The 22,198-nt window shown below is 38.3% G+C and overlaps 1 protein-coding gene across 2 annotated transcripts; it reads left to right on the top strand.

The window, feature by feature from the left end:
* The first annotated feature begins 858 nt into the window (after positions 1-858).
* Positions 859-21,783, top strand: strada (STE20 related adaptor alpha). Of its 2 annotated transcripts, XM_008113122.3 has the most exons (13): positions 859-1,193; positions 3,977-4,064; positions 6,123-6,180; positions 8,671-8,699; positions 11,781-11,883; positions 12,478-12,599; positions 13,800-13,908; positions 14,505-14,628; positions 16,434-16,605; positions 17,315-17,419; positions 17,561-17,802; positions 19,729-19,771; positions 20,700-21,783. In XM_008113122.3, exons 2-13 carry the CDS (start codon positions 4,029-4,031, stop codon positions 20,850-20,852), a joined length of 1,296 nt encoding a protein of 431 aa, XP_008111329.1. In that variant the 5' UTR covers positions 859-1,193; positions 3,977-4,028; the 3' UTR covers positions 20,853-21,783. The 2 variants fall into 2 exon arrangements, with proteins under 2 accessions (XP_008111329.1, XP_016849985.1); XM_016994496.2 differs by lacking the exons at positions 859-1,193; positions 8,671-8,699 and having other exon boundaries at positions 3,982-4,064.
* The last annotated feature ends 415 nt before the right edge of the window (positions 21,784-22,198 follow it).

Below are 22,198 nucleotides of genomic sequence, written 5' to 3'. Positions count from 1 at the left end.
AGTCGTGACCGACTTTGGGGGTTGGTGCTCATCTCCATTTCTAAGCCGAAGTTGTCCATAGACATCTCCAAGGCCATGTGGCCGGCATGACTGCATGGAGCGCTTTTACCTTCCCACCAGAGCGGTACCTATTGATCTACTCACATTTGCATGTTTTCGAACTGCTAGGTGGGCAGGAGCTGGAGCTAACAGCGGGCGCTCATTCTGCTTCCGGGATTTGAACCTGGGACCTTTTGGTCCACAAGTTCGGCAGCTCAGTGCTTTAACACACTGTGCCACCAGTATATTAGTATACTACAAAATAAAACACTACACTGCCAGAATAATATACTACAGTAGAGTCTCACTTATCCAACACTCGCTTATCCAACGTTCTGGATTATCCAATGCATTTTTGTAGTCAATGTTTTCAATACATCCTGATATTTTGGTGCTAAATTCGTAAATACATAGCATTAATGCGTAATGAACTACTTTTTATGTTAAATTTGTTGTATAACATGATGTTTTGGTGCTTAATTTGTAAAATCATAACCTAATTTGATGTTTAATAGGTTTTTCCTTAATCGCTCCTTATTATCCAACATATTCGCTTATCCAACATTCTGCCGGCCCAAATATGTTGGATAAGCGAGACTCTACTGTATTAGTATTATAGAATATATTGTACTGTAGCATAAGTATTCCCCAAAACTTGTTGACCAGTGTTATCTGCTTTGAAAATCTGGACCATATAGCGGTGTGGAAGGCGCCTGAGAAATCCTCCCTCCCACTCAAGGCTCAAATTTCAGTCATGTTCTCTATAGCCGAAGTCACTTCCGCTCGCGAGGAGGCAGGAAGGCGACAAGAGTCCCGGAAGTGCCGTCCTGCGTTGCCGCTCTGTCTTTCCTGCCTCTTTGGCCTCCGCCGGCCAAGCCTGTGGGGAGTGTCTCTGAGGGGCTGTTGTCTTCGCTCGCTCGCCCGCCTGTCTTTTCTCTTCCGCTCCGGCCCCGCGGGCGTTCTCGCTTGGGGCGCTTCGGGTGAGTGTGGGGGCGGCCCGTGTGGGGCGAGGAAGAGATACTGGAGGAGGAGGCCGCGGAAGAGGTGGCCCCGAGGGTCCCCCCAAGCCGCGCGGCCCAGCCAGCCGGGCAGCCTCTCCCCGGGTTGCCGTCGAGGGACAGCGCCGGCCCAAAGGAGGAGCCCTCTGGACTGAGGTGAGCGGGACCCTTAAGGGGGGAGAGGGAGCGTTTGGCTTGGCCGCCATTTTGTCCTCTTCCGGGAGGGGGGCGCCCTCTGATGGAGTCTTATGGGCCCTTCCACACAGACATATAGCCCAGGCCCCTTCCACACAGCTGCAGAAAATACACACTGAACTGATAGTGTTTTTTATTGACTACTAGCGATGCCCGGGTTATTAGAAGAAGGCATTGTTTGTTTTGGGATGTTAGGTAATATCACTTAAGTTTGGTCCAGATCCGTTGCTGGCTAAGTTCAGTGCTGTCTGGATAAGAGTGAACTACAACTCCCAGATTCCCAGGGCAATCACCCCCGACCCTGCCAGTATTTCGCAGTGGCCATGTTGGGTCTGTGTGCCAAGTCTGGTCCAGATCCATAATCAGCTGGGTTCAGGGCTCTTTGGATAAGGGTGAACTAAAACTCCCAGATTCGAAGTCAGTCACTCCCAAAGCAGGTCTTGTCTGTATGCCAAGTTTGGTCCAGATCTGATCTCAGCTGGGTTCAGGGCTCTTTGGATAAGGGTGAACTACAACTCCCAGATTCGAGGTCAATCACTCCCAAAGCAGGTCTGTATGCATAGTTGGCCATGTTGGGTCTGTGTGCCAAGTTTGGTCCAGATCTGACCTCAGCTGGGTTCAGTGCTTTCTGGATGCAGGTGAACTATAACTTCCAAAATCAAAGTCCATTCCCACTAACCCCTACAGTACGTTCAGTTGGTCATGGGGCTTTTCTGTGGGGATCACAGTATCAATGAAGGTACTTCGAGTCCCTTTATCTGTGGCAAGTTTGGTCCAGATCCATCGCTGGTTGTGTTAACAGTGCTCTCTGGATGTAGGTAAAGCACCACTCTTGTGAATCATGGTGAATTCTCCCAAAACCTCTTGTTCAGTTGCTGAACAATTCCTCTGTTAACTGTGTGCCATAGGAGAGAGTAGGAAAGGGTTAAGGTCGAGGCAGTGGGCTGAGTCATGCAAATTAAGGAAAGCTGGGATGTCCATTCTGGAGGAAAAACAGAACATTTAAGATGAAATTGTCCCCAGTGGGGGACAGAATGGTGTTTGTGGAGGACACTGACAGGGCTTGGGTGGGGGACAGAATGGTGTTTGTGGAGGACACTGGCAGGGCTTGGGCTATATGTTCATGGCACTCACTATAACATGCATGTCAGTGTAGGGAGGGCCATTGGTGTCTCCTGCTCAGTGGGAACTATAGCTGTTTGTGGAGGCAGTATGTAAGTGGATACCTCCACCACATAGACAAATATACATTTTTCATTTTTATTATGTGTATAGATAGACTATCTTGGGTACCTTGCATTGTCTGGGTTATTTGAAAAAGTCAATGTTTAGTTGTACAAAATGCACCAGGTTGTGGTTGAACTAGAACTGACATCATGCCAGGTTAACCCCGAGAAACTCCACCAGTACTTAAAGTTTGTTATGCTGGGCATGTTTGCTCTGGATGCATCATCGGTGGGATTCAGTGTGCTCTCTGGCTGTAGGGTAAACTACAACTCCCACTATAGTGAGGCAGTCCCCTCAAACCCCTCCAATAGGTCAAGTTAGTCATGAGGGTTCTGTGTGCCAAATTTGGTCCAGGTCCATCATCGGTGGAGGTCACAATTTCTCTGGTTATGGGTGAACTACAACTCCCAGAAAGGAAGGTCAGTTTCCCCCCAAACCCCTCCAGTAACCAAATTTCGGTGTATCAGGTATGTGTGCCAAGTTTGGTCCAGATCCATCGGTGTTTGGGTTCACAGTGCTCTCTGGATGTAGGTGAACTACAACTCCCTCAAATCAAGGTGAATTTTCCCCAAATACCTCCAGTATTTTCAGTTGGTCATGGGGGCTCTGTGTGCCACGTTTGGTCCAATTCCATCTTTGGTGGAGTTCAGAGTGCTCATTGATTATAAGTGAAGTGAACTATACATCCCAGTAGCTACAACTACTCCACACAAATACCTGGGAGGAGACAGGTTCACCCATATTTGTACATACTGTCAATGTGAGCTATGAAGGCATTGTATCAACAGGGGATTAATAGCAGAAATAGCAGCATATACTTGACGAGGCGTGAGTGTCAGATACACCCTTCTTGAAATGTCTCTTGAAATAAGATAGCATAATCTCCTTTCCAACACCCTTGCGGTGTTTGTTTTGCTGTCTATGTCCCTGTTTTGATACTGGTAATTGAATTTTGAAAAAAATAGCTTGTTCTGAAAACTAGGATTGGTGATAAAGCTTCAGTGGAGACACCTTTTCCTTTTGAAAACTCTTTCAAGAGTGAGTTGCTCTTCATAGGGGTAGATTTCTCTCACTTACTGTTTTCTCACCCCCGTTCTTAACTGAGTTGTTTTTAAGTAGGGTATTTGTAACTTGGGGCACTACCTGTATACTGGGATCTCAAAGCATGGAGTTCGGGAGAATGTGCAGATGCATACTTCTTCTCCCATGGAGGTGACAATGCAAACTACAGAAAGTCTATTGCTTTGATTTTCTTAAAGACTACCTAGTGATCTTTGTGATCAAGGAAATAGTACATTTAACCCTGCTGGCCAGACATCAATGCCAGTAGTTGGTCTATTGCAAAATGTTGTACTATCCCAGATTTACTCTGAGTATGATCAGCCTGGTTTGTTTTATACCAGGTGATTTACCTTGCCAAACACAGTGGCCTTGCTGTTGGCAAGATATAGAGTAGAAAATGTTAACTTTATCAGCTCCTAAACCGTTTCTTGTTCTTTTCTTTCTTTTTTTGTCAGGGCTTCTTTAAAATTACGTGCCTGTGGAGTAGTATTACCCAGTCTAGATTCCATGTCTTTCCTCGTAAGTAAACCAGAACGAATTAGGGTGAGTGTCAAGACTTTCAAGACTTAACAAGCATTTTCTGCATGCCCTTTCCATTTCAAGCATGTGGTTGATGTATGAAATAGGGCTGTGTTGACTTATGCATTTTGTTTTCAGAAAGTATCAAAAATGTTATGGTGGTACAAAATGGAAGACCATAGCACTATGTCTGGAGTCCTATATTTAAAGACTTTTTTGATGACTCTGAAAATAATTATATACTAGAGTAATTTTCTCATTTGGATGGCTTCATATATTATGAAAAAATGCTTTAGGGTGTTCATTGACTTTTTCTGGATGTCACAAAAAACAACAGTTTATTGTTATGAGCTTATATTAGTTTATGTGCTTACAGTGAGCTGTTCAGCAAATTTGACTTCTGTTTTTGATTAATGACAGCCTTTTATTATGCCTGAACCTAACAAAAATTAATTATTGTTTGTTGAAATGAGCCAACTTCATTAGGAAGTTCTCTTGTATGAACTGATTATAGTTAAAATATTCATAATGTAGAATTTGGATGGCATCCTAAATTACAAATAATCAGAAAGCAAAATGTCTGGTTCCACAACAGCACTGTGAAGGAAAAGAGGAAGAACAGGGGAGTATAGGGAAACACTAGGTTCATTTCTGGCATGGTTTATTTTTTTACTCCCACTCTATGTCATTCTTCCTCCCATTTTAACAGAAGGCAATGGAAATTTGCTTAAATTTTCACTGCAAAATGAGACTAGAGGTCATGTTTTCCATATTGAAGTCCAGTTCTCTCTGACTCCTTGACTTACGGCATTTGAGTGTTCAAACGCTTAAAACCTGTTAAAAGCTATCTAATCTTTTTAAAATCTTGATAACGTGGTACTATTAGTGATAGTTTACAAAGTTTTCAATCCAGTTATGTGGGTTTTCAGAAATTTCTAAAATTGGGATTATTTTAAAATAGGTTTTTAGATATTAGTTAATTTCATTATTGTATTGCTTTAAATTGTGTAGCTTATTTTCATGCTTGTTGTGAGATCTTTGATGCGGGACAGAATATAATAAAAAGTTGAATAAATATAAATACTATTTCTAATCACATTTTCCACTGCACTAAGATTATTGAAAAGTAATTTAGCTTATATGTTGGACATACATTTTAACAGTGGTAAACTTACTATGCAGTAAAATTTTTCTTTTCATGAATTTAGAGCTTTAGTTGAAATTATTTTTATTGGAGTATTATTTAGTTTATTTGAATTAGATGAAGACATCAAAAACTTTTGATATTCTATCATGCCTGGAGAAATGCTGTAGGTTTAAACACTGTTATAGTTCAATGTAATGGAATCATGGGAATTGTAGATCACAAGGTCTTTAGCCTTCTCTGTCAAATAGTATTGGTGCTTCACCAAACTACAAATCCCATGATTCCCTGACATTGAGCTACAACAATTAAAGTGTTTTCAGTTGTATAGCTTGTCCTTCATTTTAGAAAGTTTTAATAACAAATATATGAAATCATACATTTCTGAAAGAGGGGAATTTTCACCTTGCGTCTCTAGATCTGTTTATTGCCATTTCTGCTGCAGACGTGTTGTTTCATTTTGTTTTGTTTTAATAGTTGCAGATAAGGTTCTTCCAAGTTAACATAAAATTGTATTGCCAATACAGCTAAACGTAAGATACATTCAGACTCATGAAAAAGAACATAAAGTTCTAGATTTTGTTCTTGTTCTTTCTGTGTTTATTTTGGAAATGCGTACATTTCGTTTATCCCAGAATGTCAGCTCTCAGTATAATCAGATACTGTTTATACCACATTCCTGACTGCTTTATTTTAACCCAATATAAACTTTATGTTCAGAGCACAAATAGCTCTTACACAAATGGGTTAAAAGCCTAAGGCTCTTCAGGTATTATAATAGGTGATACCAGACATTAGCTAATATTAGGAAGAATACAGAGGGTTTTGCTTTGATGGATATAATTTGTAACATCTCTAGATTTATTATAATAATCTATATAGTATATACATGGATAAATAATATTAATGTCACAGAATTTTGTGTTTTTCTTTTCTAGAGATGGATGTCCGAGAAGTTCATTTTTGAGGGCTTGAGGGAATTGGAACTATTTGGAGGTAAGAGTTTAAACTAGATTAGAAATATACTTTACTCTGACTCCATATTTTATATTTTTCAGTTTGGTGAAGGTGAAAAATGCAAAGATTGCAGTCCACAAACTTTTTAGTATAGGTCTAACCATAGAAATTTAATTAGTCTGCTTTTGAGTTTTTGCAAGAATGATTAGCATTCCACAGAAATTTAAAACAAAAAGCATTTATCATCTGTGCATTAGTTTTTACAGTTACAGAATCTCTTCTAAAACCTAAAAGCCCCTTCCAGAAGCATTGTTCTCTGGCAAAAAGAGCATTTCTGTTGGATTTTGCCCCCAAACTGTGATTCTTAAATGTTAGTGATGAAAGCATGGGAACGAACGTCTACAGTAGAGGAGGTGGCACAGGTTTTTTTGAACTAAGAATGTTATGCTGTGCTAAGGAGATGGTCACAAACATTTGTGGCTGTTTGCTTTTCCATATCATTATAATCATTTCTTTCTAAGCTGTTGTGTGATTGTATTATGCATTATTGTGTTTTCCTTTGGGAGTTCAATTGCTGAATCTAACACATTCTTAGTCACTATATTTGTTTAAAATTTCCTTCAGCAAAATTATCTATAATAAAATCTAAATCTGAAATGCACATACCCAGGTGCTCAAAACATTTAGGTTTGCTGTTGTTTCTCTCCTTACCCTCATGCTGCAGCACTTAATCTCAATAATTTAGGCTTTGACAGTAAAAGCTTTAATTTATATACTTTTCTCTCTCTTTTTGTGAAAGATAATTTGCTAGTATAAGTAGTTAAAGATTTACTATGTTTGTGTGTGGGGGTGGGGTTTAACATACTTATTTTCACTGACAAATAGAAACGGTTTATATCAGGACATTTCAAGATCTACATACATAATTGTTTTTCTGAACCAGAGGTAATATAAAAAGAGTTGTTAGTATTATAATCCTGAAAATCAATATTGTCAATGCCTCTCCTACATCATCCTCCCTTCTCCTTTCCTCCCTGCCTTCACTTTTACTGAGTTTTGTATTTTTGTATTTAAAATAAATGTTTTGATAATTTTTTAAAGATAGGAAAAAATCTATTCACATGGGCACATGAAATCAAGATTTCATTTCTACAACAATAAATATATTAATTTATATAGGAATGATTAATCTGATCATTCTACATAAGTAAACTTTAAATAATACATAATAAGCCGATTAATTTAAAATAGGATTCTGGAAAATTAAAAATTAATAGGAAAATATTCAAATAATTTAACATCAGTACAATTCCTATTTATGATATAAGTTGACTCTTAGAACATGCATTATTATATAATAAATATCCCAAATCAACAAGTAAGAATATGTATGTCCTCGATTTTAAGACACACTGATAAACATTTCCCCATATAAACATCTCTAATAAAAGGGTGTATCTTAGAATCACAGGGTCTTTCTCTTTCTGTTGGTGGTACTGAAATGACTATGTATCTTACTATCAATGTGTCTTAAAACTGTAGAAATGTAGTAGATCAGTTCCACCAGATATTCTAAATCTAGCCTACTCCAAGTTCTTCGGTTAAAAGAAATCTTCAGAAACCCATATGAAACAACCTTTACTGTCCTTCAGACATATCTCTTAAAAGCCTCTAAGCTTCTGCTTGGATTCAAATTTCATTGCCATCACAGAAAGCGACTTTAGTGAATTAATTAAGGGTCAATTGTTGGTGAGTCTATCCCGTATCTCTGAGTTTTAAGTGTAGCACACTTATCTCCTATATCATTTTGACACTTTTGTGTATTTTAAGCTCTGTTTTCTCTTTTCTGCATATTTCTTTCTTCTTGTCTCGTATACATGGAAAGAGTGAAGACAACCAGATCAATTGCCCTTAATGCTAAGCTTGTGCTGACTTGAGCTAGAACTTAGTATACTGTTTCAAGTTTGTGATTATATATTATTACTTTTCTCCCAGTGTTTTTATGACTGCTTCGGTAAGTTTCTCTAAAATCCTGTAGCAATATAAAAAATTGTAGCTATAAAATACAGATTCAAAAAAGCTTGCAAGCACAAAACTAGTAAAATTGTCATAGAATTTCCTTATGTTTCCATCTTTGCTGCTTTCTACCTTCCCTCCTGCTGGCCTGTGATTATGGGGTATTTGTTGGTGTTTGAAGACCACATGTAGAGGTCTCAAACCATATTTCTGCTCAAAGTGATTTAGACTGGATATTCTCAAGAGTTGGTATGCTTCCTGTGAAAAGGTGAATGTAATTTGAATTTTGCCAAGATTCTCAGCTCTGTAGCCTAGCCAGATAAAGCCAAGTATACCCTCTAAAGATTTGAAAAAAAATATGACTTTTGTCCAGCTGCATATATGGCTGCAGCATAGGACTGGATATTATTTTCAAGTAAATATCACTTGTTAATAATCTTATTTTAATTTTATTCGTAATTGGTACATGTTTAATAAGAAAACACGGTTGAATGATTGATTTTTTTACTCCAGAGCAGCCTCTGGGTGACTCTCGGAGAAAAGTAAGTGATTTTTATAGGCTGTGGTGCTGTGGCCTATTGCATGAGAATTTGTTCTATTCCTTGTGAACATCCTGACTTCTTTTCCATTTTATCTTATTTATACATCAAATGTTTTCCGCTTTACATATGTGGGAACAAGGTTTCACCCTGGAAATAAGGTTTTGGTGTGTGGCACATGGATTTGTTTTAGCCATAAATCTTGGATTTTCAAATTGCTCTTCCCAGTCCTAGTATAAAAAATTCTATGACCTTTCTATTTATCTCTTTTAATATTTTAATGGGCATAATATCTATTTAAGAGGGGGAATTTAAAATCAACACAGTAAGAGAGAAATATTCTTACATTTTCTTAGACAAAAAATTAAATCTCAGGCAGGAATGACATGCCAGATTTAACTTGAAACTATTTTATCATAGTTTTGACTAGAGCTGAAAGATATAGATGCCTGGTCAAACTATTGAGACCTAGGAGCATTGTTATTCCATCAATGTATGTAATAACAAACAGCATAGGCCCGTGTATGCCTATTCAGTAGTAAATCCATTCCTGAATCTGTAGTCATTTTCCTTGAAGAAAGCCATATTGAACTAAATGAGATTTATCTTGGAGGAGACATACTTTTGAAACTTTTAGCAACATTCACTGTGCCAATAGTTGAGATACTGTGTTACTATAGAATAGTCATAAATATTCTGTTTTTAAAAGGCATAAACACTGTCAGTTACAACCTTGTCAACAGCCTGGGACAGCTGAAAAAAGGAAGCAGATTAGGGAGTGAAATGAGAGAAAGAATCATTGTTAAGAGGAAACCCAAGTTTGAGGGGAAAGGGAAAAATTCATAAGAAGCTGAGGCAAAGGAAGGAAGGATGGGGCAATGCATTTCAAAAGGCCTAGCAATAAAAGATGTTCTATACTCTTGACAGGGAAAAAAAGAAACAACAGAAATGTTTGGCAGGTTTAGCAGTTAAATAGGAAGAAAGCAGACAGCCATTGTAGCTAAAGCAAACAAAATGGAATGAAAAGGAGATTTTGAGCACATGAAGCACTAAGAAGGCTTGGAGCCAGAGCAAGTGGAGCTGTTGGAATTCGTCGTATGAAGTCTAGGGGGAAAGGGGGCTCTGGGTAGGAAAGAAAAGGGAGAATTTGTGGAATGAGGCTGGAGTAGTTAGATCAATCATGGGTTGCTAATTTTACAGAGATTCTTTTCCAACTCAGGCTCTCTTTTTCCATTGCATTGCTAACAGCACAATCTAATTATTTTTCCATGCAAACGTTATTAAACATGTTTCAAAAGAGCCAGCTATTCTGAGGCTAGTATATTTTATAAAACGGTATGTTTGGAATAAGAAATATGGGCTTTTTTGCTGTTTTCTAAATTTTTGCCATTTACACCAAAAGAGATCCTGTGTTGAAACCCTTGGCAGCAGCTGTATTTGTTTTTCTTGGAGGGGCTATTTCTGTGCTGTACTTCACAAGAAGCATTTTAATTTGAGCGTTTTACGTTTTTAAAAAATATCAAGACTTTAGTACAGTTTTGCATGGATAGAATTTTCCAAGCAGTTATTTCTGCTTGGAGTTGTGGAAAATAACTAATGCTGTTTTGGAAGGTTGGGTTTGTTAACTTTCTCAGAACAAAATGTGCTTATATGTCAAAATAACAGATCTGTGGTTTTTTTGCAGTGTGAACCTTTAGAGTGTTTGTTTTAATGTACAACTACCTATTTTTCCAAAGAGTTTCAGGCTGCAGTTGCATCCATGTTTACCTGAAAGTAAGCCCATTTAAAGGACTTATTTTGGAGTAAACAGATGGCTGCCTTTGTCTCAAATAATATTTTCTGCTTATTTTTCTTTTCTAGTATTTGAGTTACATGTTTTTAAATATACACACATACTCACTGGCATTCATTTGTAAGGCCCATTCAGTGTGCAATGTGCTTTGTAGGCAAAACAAAAACAACAAAGAAAAAAGGGTGGGAAGCATTCTGTTCATAAAGCTTTCAAAGGAAGTGTAGTGAGCATTGCACATTTGGGAGATTAATATTAATATTAAGAATATAACAACTCCTGCGTCATCAAATCCACAGCTGTCTGTTGGAGGTAGATTTCTTTCCTTGTTCTGTTTCCTAAGATCACCTTAGGTAAATACTGAATCTGAAATATTGAGGGTTATCCTATCTCTTTGGAAGATACTCAGAAATGTGGGACTTGTTCAAGTAAATTTTCCTATAACCCCAACTGGCAAAGCAACCATTTCTGGGATCTATAGATTAAAATGATAACTTTTCCAAGTTCTGGCAAAACCTAGATTTCAAGTTTGCATAGCATATAGAAATTTGGTATTTGAAATGTCAACATTTGTTGAATTTTCAGTATTACAAAAATTACTGACAAAATGTTCTAGGAGTAAAATACAACCCTATTCATGTAAAACAATAAGAAAATTGCAGGGACTGTGGCTGATACATGTTGCATATTCAGTTCCACTTGAGCAGGAGCAGCTGAACTGTGTCAGTTGCACTTGGCAGGGCTTGTTTCTATGGTTTGTTTGTCTGGCTTCGCAAGGAACCATAGAAACAAGTCCTAAATTCTTCCCATATATTGAGGAACAGTCAGGGCAGAGTCCAAACTGCTGCTGATTTCAGATGACTTTTGGGTAAATGCATCTGCATATTGCTTATACTCAATTGATTAGTAAGTATAAACAGTGCTTCCCTGGTTTATCATTATGTCCAAATGCAGCCAAATAATCTAGATACAAACTGGAATGAGAGCTTGGTGAATCCACTCAGTAAAAACAACTAAAATCAGTGGAACTTATTTTTGGTAAGTGCATGTTGGATTACCACCTTAGTAACAATTGTTTCTGGGAAGAGATTAAATGAGAAGAACAGGCCTAATAAAGCATTTGGCAGCTGTTTGATAGCTTTCCATATATGATATTTGAGTAAAAACTCATGTCAGTGAAATTATTTTTCTGAAAGTTTATGTAGATACATCCTGCAATTTAAAATACATAAAAAGCCTCTCTTTCTTATTCCTAGTAGCCTTCTGGATGTCATTTGTTTTCCTTTTTTTTCCAGACCAATGAAGCAAGCTCAGAATCAATAGCATCTTCCCCAAAAAGGGACAACATGAGCAGTTATCTGCCTGATAGTAACTGTTATGAGCAATTGACTACAATAGGTAATGTTTTTTTATGGGATGGAGGAATATTTTGGTTGTTTCTTTGTAAAGTACTGATATCCTGGGTTTTCTTAACTACCTTGCTTTCTGAATTGATTAATGCTGTCTTTTGTTGATAGGCTGTTAGTTTTTTTTAATGGCATTGAGATTAAGGGTTTTATGCACATTTTACTTAATGGAAGAAGAAGTGTGAGGAACAAAGATAGTAAAATTATAAACATTTTACTTTTTAAATTTTTTTTCTTATAATAGCTATTTAAAGCAGTAAAAATAGTTCTGAGACAGCTTGTCCTTCATTTCAGTGAGATTGAACTAAAAATAGGCTCCGGGCTGTGGCGCTGCGCAGGCGGGAGAGCAGGCCAGCTGCAATTAACTGCAATGAATCACTCTGACCAGGAGGTCATGAGTTCGAGGCTGCTCGGAGCCTATGTTTGTTTGTCTTTGTTCTATATTGAAAGGCATTGAATGTTTGCCTATATGTGTAATGTGATCCGCCCTGAGTCCCCTTCGGGATGAGAAGGGCGGAATATACATGCTGTAAATAAATAAATAAATAAAATGGTTGGGATGGTGACCCTTTCTCTATCTTTTCAGGGAAGGGCTTTGAGGAGCTAATGACTGTGAATCTGGCACGGTATAAACCAACAGGAGAGTTGGTCACTGTCCGGAGGATCAACTTAGAGACCTGCACCAATGAGATGGTGGGATTTTTGCAGGTACAAATTAGTTTGGTTTGTCTATTCTGGAACATGTTTTATCTTGGTGGGGCTTGAATTAGTATTACAGACCTCCCTTCGGCCATTCTCTTGTTAAGACCACATAATTCTGGAATTAAGGAAAAGACCACCCTTCTGTTTTTTTGACCCACTGTCACAGAACTGATCATTTTCTGGAGAATCACAGAATTGATCATTCTCTGGATGTTTCCACAAGCAGTCAGCTGACTTGTGGATTACTTTCTCATGCCAACTGATCAAGGCAGGACTTCTGTTAGAAATGTTGACCCTCCTTCCAAATATCTCATCATCATCTTGTCATCAGTTTCTCTTGCCTTGCTAGCTAATTGAATTTTTCTTGCCTCCCCATACTGACTTACAAATTTGACAACAGCAGTTCTTGCAAGAGTAGCTGTCCTATGGGTTTGAGAAATGTTGAGGATATCAGTGCATGACTTATTCACTGCATATCACTGCAGTTGTTCAGCAAGCATATCACTGTAGATTGCTCAGCAACAATAGAGTAGTTTTTCCACAAGATTGGTTACTGCAGTAGCCATAGGCAGAATATCCCTCTGCTTAAAGCCTGGGAAGCCGACCAAAGGTCTAGAGCCAACCTATCAGTTTGCTTTTAGTACAAAGGGTTTTTAAAAAAATACTGGTAGAAGAAATAAAGCTGATCAAAGTTGTTCAGAGCACAAAGATAAGAAACAAAGGCCCAACTACTTTGCAGAAAAAAACCAGAAACCAAAGCCTTTCTACTCATTTCATGGAGGAAGAGGAGATGGGAAGCAATGGAATAGGATCCAATTCCAATTCAGGGGGACATCAGCGATACTGATTCAGACAGAATACCACTTGACAGGGGTTACTGTTCTTTGGGCAGAGCTGGGAATCAGTCACACCAGACCAATGCATTTTAAATCTACTGCTGAAATAAATTTCTTATCACATTATCTGATAAATGCTTACTCAGAATTAGAGTTCCACTGGATTCACTTGGAAATTGTACATAGATTATGGCCTCAGTGCTTTTAATTATGGCCTTGTGGAAATGGGCCCTGTAAGTTCCATACCTATTTGCTGAAGGTACAACATGTTTTCCCTAGCAGAACTACAGGGAATATGTGTTCATGTGTACTTTGGATGCCCTCTAATAATTAAGCAATTTATTAAAATGCATAATTCTTTTCGTTTCAGGGAGAGCTTCATGTCTCAAAATTCTTCAGTCACCCCAACCTTGTGCCATATAAAGCAGCCTTCATAGCTGACAACGAACTGTGGGTTATTACATCTTTCATGGCTTATGGTAGGTATAATATGAATTACCCTCCTACTATGAAGCAGGATCTGCTTAGGTTGTATCACCTTCAACGTGAAGCAATATTCAGGCACTGCTGGTGTCAGGGAGTACCAGAAAAAATGTGATAGAAATTGTGCATTTTTTTTTAATGCGGATAAGTTGTATCTTGCATGTCAGATGCCATATTTATGTGCTTCACATTAACACTCCCATCTTAAATATACTGTATTGTTGTGAAATAAAAGCCTATTGATTGTGATTAAGGTAGTGGTATAAGGTATTGTACACAGATATTTCATTTATGCACAAATTAAACTGATTAATTTCTTTAGGAATGGTTAATTTTAATTAAAAGAATTTATTATTTTCTAATCTTATAAAACAACTGTTTCTTTAGAAGCTATTGTTTGTAGATAAGACAAGCAGAACAAAATGTCATGCTTGAATATGAAGAAACTAAGATACAAAGATAATCTTAGAATTGAATATGATATGACTTTGCATATATCCTTGTACAAATAATACAGCTCTAAATAATACAGCAAACAAGATCTTTTCTGGATCTTGAAAATATTTTGTATTTGTAATCTTTCACTTTGTAGGTTCTGCTAAAGATTTAATTTGTACACATTTTATGGATGGAATGAGTGAACTAGCTATGGCTTATATTCTCCAAGGTGTGTTGAAGGCTCTTGATTACATTCATCATATGGGATATGTTCACAGGTAAGGAGAGCTATTGCTGTTGAAAGTCGTTGAAAGCAATACAGAACAAATTTAAATGGTCTTAATTTTCACTATCTTAATTTCCTACAGAATATCAGGAAGTTGTGATTGTAGTGAGAATAGCTGTTTTTAGATGCTGTCAGGTCGATTTTGAGTTATGCTGACCCTATGAATAAGAGACCCCCAAATCATGCTATCATCACTGACCAGGACTTGCAGACTTATGGCTTCCGAGACCACAATCCAGTTCTGCCTTGCAAGAAAACAACCAAAGCACTCCCAACAGATAACCATCCAGCCCCTGCTTTAAAAAAAAAATCCAGAGAAGAAAATCTGCATCCATCACCCTATAAGGAGCATATTCCATTGCCAAACAGCTCTTACAGTCAGGAAGTTCTTCATTGTGTTTACATGGAATCTTTTTTTCTGCAATTTGAATCCATTGATCCTAGCCTCCAAAGCAGCAGAAAGCATACTTGACTCTTCCTCAATGAGACAGTCTTTAAAATAATTAAACATAGTAATCATTTCCCCTCCCAGCCTTCTTTTCTCCAAGCTAAACATACGCAGCTCCTTAAACTGTTCCTCCGGGCCCCTATCCTCCTCTACTTTAAAAAACTGTTAAAGACACATCTATGCACCTTAGCGTACGGAGAGGAGGATTAACATAACCATAGTAGCTATTGTCTAAGACAGTGAAACTAGAACAAATACTGAACATTTTCGGCAACTTGGTTATTTAAATCGGTCCAGGTATACGCTCACTCTGTGCAATGATGTTTTTACTGAGTGTCATGTTTAAATTTATTTTTTCTAATGTGGAATTTCTATTATAATGAGTGTTATTGTTATTTTATACTTTTGATATTAGTGAAGTAGTTTTGGCATTGAATGTTTGCCATTTATATGTATGTTAACCACCCTGAGTCCCTCTGGGGAGAGGGGGTGGTCTAGAAATAAAGATTATTATTATTATTATTATTATTATTATTTCCTTTGATCACATTGGTCAGTATCCTTGATTTGTGGTGCTCAGAACTGGACACAGTATTCTAGGCAAGGTCTGATCAAAGCAAAATAGAATGGGACTATGACTTCCTTCGATCTCGACACTATACCCCTATTGATGCAGCCCAGAATCACACTGGTTTTTTTAGCTGCCACTTTACACTATTCACTCACGTTCAGCTTGTGGTCTCCCAAGACTCCTAAATCTACATGTACTGTTTCCAAGCCAGGTGTCACCCATCCCAAATCTGTGACAGGGCTACAGTTCCTAAGACTCCTTGCTTGAGAGATCTCCCAAATAAAATGTCTTAAAATAAAGTTATACAGGTTGAATTTCCCTAAACTAAAAATACTTGGGACCACAGGTTTTTCTTAGTTTGGAATACCAGCATTTGCATATACCTCGTGAATGCTGGGTAGAAGGAAAGGGGTGGTCACATCTCTAGCGCTTGCTAAACTCCCCTCAAGAAGCCGCTGCCAGAATCCCAATTTGGGGAAAGGGGGGGGGGGAGAGAAGAAACGGGACTCTGCTTCCATAAGACATCTTCAAAAAACAGACACCCCAAATAGTTCCCAAGGTTTACTTTCCACTCTTTTAGCAAAGTCACTTGGAAGGGAGAAGAAAATCCTATGAGTGTGTTTTTTTTCATTCTCTCTGCCACTCAGCCAGATAATTTTTGGGCTTATCCACAATTCCTTCCTTGAAGAAAAAGTGTCACATTCTTAAGTATCAAATGGAAGTGCCTTATTTGGGTAGGGGTTTGTGGCAGCTTTTTCTCTATCCTCTTTATATGCAGGAGTGTGAAGGCCAGTCATGTCCTGATTTCTGCAGATGGGAAGGTATACCTTTCTGGCTTGCGCAGTAACCTAAGCATGATCAGTCATGGCCAACGTCTCAAAGTAGTTCATGATTTCCCCAAGTACAGCATCAAGGTTCTGCCATGGCTGAGTCCAGAGGTTTTGCAACAGGTGGGTGAGATCTTTCTTAATCTCATAAGAATAACTGGGTGAAATTATGTATTTTGATATAATACATAAATTATAGTCTCTTCACCAACCCAGTGTACGGTGAACTGCTTAATTTGTACACATTTTATGGATGGAATGAATAAACTACTTATGGCTTATATTCTCCAAAGATATTTTTAAGATCATGTCAGGGGGTGCTATGAATAGGGTTTTGATAAAAAAATGAGTTTAACTGTTCATTTTAATACCATTCATATTTAATTTTTTCATATTTGTGTGTGTGTGTGTATATATATATATATATATATGTTGTATATGTTTTAAATTGTATTGATTTTGCTGTAAGCTACTTTGAGTCTCTTTTTAGAGAGAAAAAGCAGGATACAAATTATTATTATTATTGTTGTTGTTGTTAATTATTATTTGTACCCCACTTTAATTATTTTTAATTAATATTAAGCCAGTATTTCACTCTACCAAAACACCCAAGGATTTTTGTGTAGATTTATCCTTAAATCACAAAAATGATGTGTTCCTCCCTCACCTTCTACTAAGTTAAAATGTTTAACAAGTAGAAATAGAAGCATCTGTAAATACTGTCTTGGTGTGGATAGCTGGAACAGATATAGTGTTTATATCCTTTCATTGTTCAATTAAATAAGGATTCCAAAAATTTAAACCCAACGCTGTTTTTATTTCCTGGTTTTAGAATCTCCAAGGCTATGATGCAAAATCTGACATATACAGTGTAGGAATAACTGCTTGTGAACTGGCAAATGGCCATGTCCCCTTCAAGGATATGCCTGCAACACAGGTAAGGAAATTCTCATCCCTTTCCCTGATTCAGTATTCCCTTTGACTGAAGGAATGTATCAGAAAAAGATATAGTAGCACTACAGTAGCGCATTGATGTGAGCATATCTAATCGCAGGTGCCTTCCTTTTTCATGCTCCAGATGCTCTTGGAGAAGCTCAATGGCACTGTCCCTTGTCTCCTGGACACTACCACGATTCCTCCAGAGGAGCTGATTATGAAACCCTCCCACTCGGGGACTAGTAGTGGACTTGGGGACGGTATGGCAGCCAGCAGTGGCAGGGCCTCTAATGGGGAAGCAGCACCACATCCATACCATCGTACATTTTCACCTGCCTTCCACCACTTCGTGGAGCAGTGCTTGCAGAGGAACCCAGACTTGAGGTATAGTGAGATGAAAGTATTTGAAATGCTTTATCTTCTAAATGGTTTATTATACTCTTGATGTACTGTCTGGCATACAGTCAGTCCCCAGGTTGCGAACAAGATAGCTTCTCTAGGTTTGTTCTTACGTTGAATGTGTACATAAGTCAAAACAGATACATTTTTAAGTGTAATTCCATCCATCCATCTATCTCACACACAAGCAAGTAAGCTAGCTTTGGATAGTATAAGGAAGGCTTAACATCCACAGTGTTTGTTTTGCGGTCCTTGCCCCTGTTCAGAAGATTTCACCTCACTTTCTGTCCCAGTGAAAATTGGATTTTGAAAAATTAGGCTTGTTGTGGAAACAAGGATTAGTGAGAAAGCTTTATCTTTTCCCCATGATAACTCTTCCAGGAGTAAATTTCCCTTTCTAGAGATAGATTTCTCTCACTTCCTGTTGTCTCACCCCTGTTCTTCACTATGAGTCGTCTGTAAGTCAGATGTTTGTAACTCGGGGACTGCCTGTACATTCAAAGTGTGTTTCCTTCTGTTACGGTCCTGCAAAAATTGATCAGATCATGCTGAGAGTTGCAGGAAACTGGTTCAAAAACTTACTTTTTCTATACAGGAAAATGATATTCTTGGTCTTGCAGTTGCTTAAGTAGTCAGGGATATGTAAATCAGGCACAAAGTTCAATCCAGTGAAGATGTAACTGTTTCCCAGTTTCCTTCCTGTCTTGGCCACACAGTCAGTGATTACCATATTATATTGATTGTAAAACACAGCCTATGTTTGTTGTTTAACTTTGGGAAAAGGGATATTTTCCAATTTAGGGTGTACTGTTTTTATTTGAGCCCGCTTGGCATCCTGGATTTTTATCTATTTTACATGCTGCTTGGTGTCATCAGGAATGCAGGCAGTTGCAGAGAGAGAGAGAGAAGCTGGAGGGCCCCAACTTCAGATCTGGTTTCACTCTTTCTCTCTGGAGAAAGAAGATGGGAGGGAAAAGCCCTCTGTGCCTAAGCACAGGGTTTCCTACTGCCCCTTCCCAACTTGAGAGAGTGCTGGCTATTATGCTTGGCTTCCCTCCCAGACCTCTTCCAAAATCCTGTGGTTCTAGGACACCATCAATTCCAAGATGGACCCCTTCTTTGGAGCCTCAATTTTGGGGAGGAAAGTGTGACTTGGATTTGTTGTTAATATGGTATTTATCAAGTGTTTGCATTCTCTGAGAGTGGGAAAAAATGATCCCATTCCAGCACATTACTAAAGTACACTGGGGACACTTAATGGCTGTGAATGGAGTTACCAGAAGATTCAGAGCTTAAACATTTCACAGGACTGGAAGATACTTTGAAGCAGCTACTGCCTGCATCTGTAGAATAAATTATCATAATCCTGCATAAAAAGATTTGTGCGGAGATGGGGACAAATATGTCAGTATTTTCTTCCTGCTAATACTTGCCCATCTATTGAACACACCTAACATGATTTTACATGGGGTATGGCCAGAAGGGAGCAATAATTGGTTTCCACGAATGCAGACATAAATGCAAATCAGTAGAACCGTTGTTGGAACCACTGTTGAAGACTAATTTTGGTGACTGAAAGGAGGGTGGTTGCAGTTGAGTCTGAGTGGAGGTAGAACATATAAACACATTCTTTCCTGATCCCCACAGTACTATAAGTACTCTAACAGTAAACCAAAATGGTACAGGCCTCTGTAAGGGCAGGTGGAAAATCAACAGATGCTGGATTTGTGTTTTCCTGTTGACACCCACATTCTTGATCATTCCCATCTGTAGGTAGGTAGAGCTGACAGTGATAAATCTGATATTGAATATCTCGGGTCAGTGAGGATTTTTCCTGCTCCCGCACTTTCTGCTTTTATCTTCTGCCTATCGATACATTATATAACTTCACCTTGTGTTTCTCTTGCATAGACCAAGCGCAAGTGCACTGCTGAACCATTCCTTTTTCAAACAGGTAAACTGGCTTGTTGGCTCATCTTTTCTAATACAGTCAACCTATATTAGAATTCAACTTTTGCTGATTTCAGTAATATATTCTCACTGGGAATCTCTAGGTGCTCCAGCAAGACTCTTGAGATTTCTAGCATGTGAAATAATGGTTTTTATTTCACAGTTTTCCCACTTTCATGGCCTTCTGTGCTAATACAAACAAAAGTGGAAGGCCTACTGTAGTTTCTTTCTTTGTAAGATGTTTGCAGAATGCAAAGTTGATTTTTGATTTCAGAAATGGGGCTGAAGAAGAAGGGGGTTTAAAGTGCTGTTTAAGGCCCACATGTTGCCCCAGCATAGAGGGAGGTAGTGGCTAGAGAATCATGAAATAGTACGGCTCAGGGGCCTTCCCTCAAAGTCCTTTGGGTTTCTCAGTTTTCCATGTAAGCATGTTTCCCTCTAATTTTTAAGAGGGGATCTCTTTCCTCTCCTAACCACCAGTCAGATGGTCATGAGAGCCCACTGACTGGGGATTAAGGCGACAACCTAACCATACTGGTTTCAAATACTTTATGTGGACTTCACAAAAATGAGAACGCTGCTTTATTATTAAAGTTACAAGTGAATAATCATAGGATGTTAAATTAATATAGCTCAGGGGTAGATAAAACTGCAAGACCCATGTGGTCCCCCCTAAGGTCATCCCCAACACTCTAATGTCCTCTTTCTCCTTTGTGTGTCCTAGAAGCCTCTGGGGTTGCAATATGCCATGGAGGGGGATAGTGAGTGTTGGGGAATACAGACTTCCAAAGACTTCTTTGGACCCACAGAAATTGCCCATCCTAATACACCTCAATGTCTGAAGTATTCAAACTTGCAGCTATAGGTAACTCAAATGGAAGAGCACATGAAATTGGGTTGATTTTAGATAGGTTTTTTTTACTCCTTTTCAGATCAAACGCCGGGCTTCTGAAGCACTTCCTGAACTGCTGTATCCAGTTACTCCAATCACTAGCTTTGAAGGAATGCAATCACAAGATCCTAGTCACATTTTTGGATTAGTTTCCAATCTAGAGCATCTTGAGATGGATGACTGGGAGTTCTAAGCCTCCAACGGAAGGCATCACATAGGGCGTATGAAACCCTTTCTGAAAATGTTTTCTATGGACATGGTTAATTTATTTCTCATAAAACTGATGAATGTTACATGGTCGTTTACATCTCTCTTAGAAAAGGAGAAACAAAGGAGCTTACTGTGGTAAAAGGAAGAAACGTATGGTAAAGGTATGGTGCTAGAGACCTCTAATACAGATTTAAGGTATGGCTGCTTTTGCAGTGAACCTCAGATGAATTTGTTTTGTTTCAGTTTTAGGGTTTCCCGTAGAACAAGTAGGAGTCTGCTTTTATATGCACCTGCTACTCGCAAAGCATTCTTGTTCATTCCGTCACCAGTGGAAAGCTAGTAGCTTTGCAAAACAAAATGCAAGTTGAATTTTGACAGATGTATTATCTATGTTGAACTTCATCTTCTTTTGTTGTGCTTTCTTTCCCTCACCCCCTTTTCCTCTAGTTACGTAAGAACCAAGGGGAAGAGTAGCTTAATCTATGGTGCTAAAAGCTGTTATCTGTAAGTCAGAGGGGCAAGGATCAGTATTTTCTAGCCAAGCCAGCATTTTCCACAGGTATTATTACTACTCCAACAATGGATCTATGTAAGGCTGAGTGCTATGCACTCCTTTCATTTAAAAATAAATGAATTTCACCTATTGCTGCCAGCTATACTTATGCCAAATATTCTATCCCAACTTTTTTGCATGTTCACTATAGTTTCACATTTGAAATGCTTTTGTCAGACCTTTTAAGTTTCTGTTTAGTGAAGGTATCAGCTGTTTTCTTAACCAGTTTTACTCAAGCATTGAGCCAACCATTTATGTGTTGCAAGGCTTATGTACTTGTTTCAGGCTGCACTTGATGAACCAAAACCACATTTGTCCTTCAGATTTGTTGCCAATAAAGATTTCTGTTCTCTCGGTGGAACTTTTGTGCAGTGTGCTTTGCCTTATCTCGTTCATCCCACAGGAGATACAACCCAGTATAGAGGATTACAATATGTAACACAATTTTTGTTCCTGGGTCATAAATGTCATTTCCTAATTGGTTCTATCATAAAAAGATAAAAAAGGTTTATTAAACTGCAAAACCTTTGTTTTTGTGGGACATCCTGCAGCATATTTTGCTATAATTTTCAATAAATATCCCATAGAGTCTCAACCAATTCAACATAGTTTGTGGCAGCCACAAAAACAAAGTTTCTGGAGTATAACAACTACTTTCAAAGTAAGTATCACACAATAAAACAGGAAATAACACTATGAAAACAGGAAAAAAAAATTTTCAAATTGTGTTACATGGTGTTATAGGAACTTTAAAATTGGATGCAGATTTCCATCTC

This window comes from Anolis carolinensis, chromosome 6 (assembly GCF_035594765.1).
Source record: "Anolis carolinensis isolate JA03-04 chromosome 6, rAnoCar3.1.pri, whole genome shotgun sequence".
NCBI classification, from domain to species: Eukaryota; Metazoa; Chordata; class Lepidosauria; order Squamata; family Dactyloidae; genus Anolis; species Anolis carolinensis.
The sequence above is the reverse complement of the archived record's forward strand: the minus strand, read 5'-3'. Positions and strand labels throughout refer to the sequence as shown.

Bases quoted from the DNA above. Each gene is read 5' to 3' on its own strand.
- strada (XM_008113122.3), top strand. From the start codon at position 4,029: ATGTCTTTCCTCGTAAGTAAACCAGAACGAATTAGG. The intron at 4,065-6,122 runs GTGAGTGTCAAG...TTTCTTTTCTAG, and splicing joins GTAAACCAGAACGAATTAGG to AGATGGATGTCCGAGAAGTT. The intron at 16,606-17,314 runs GTGGGTGAGATC...TCCTGGTTTTAG, and splicing joins GTCCAGAGGTTTTGCAACAG to AATCTCCAAGGCTATGATGC.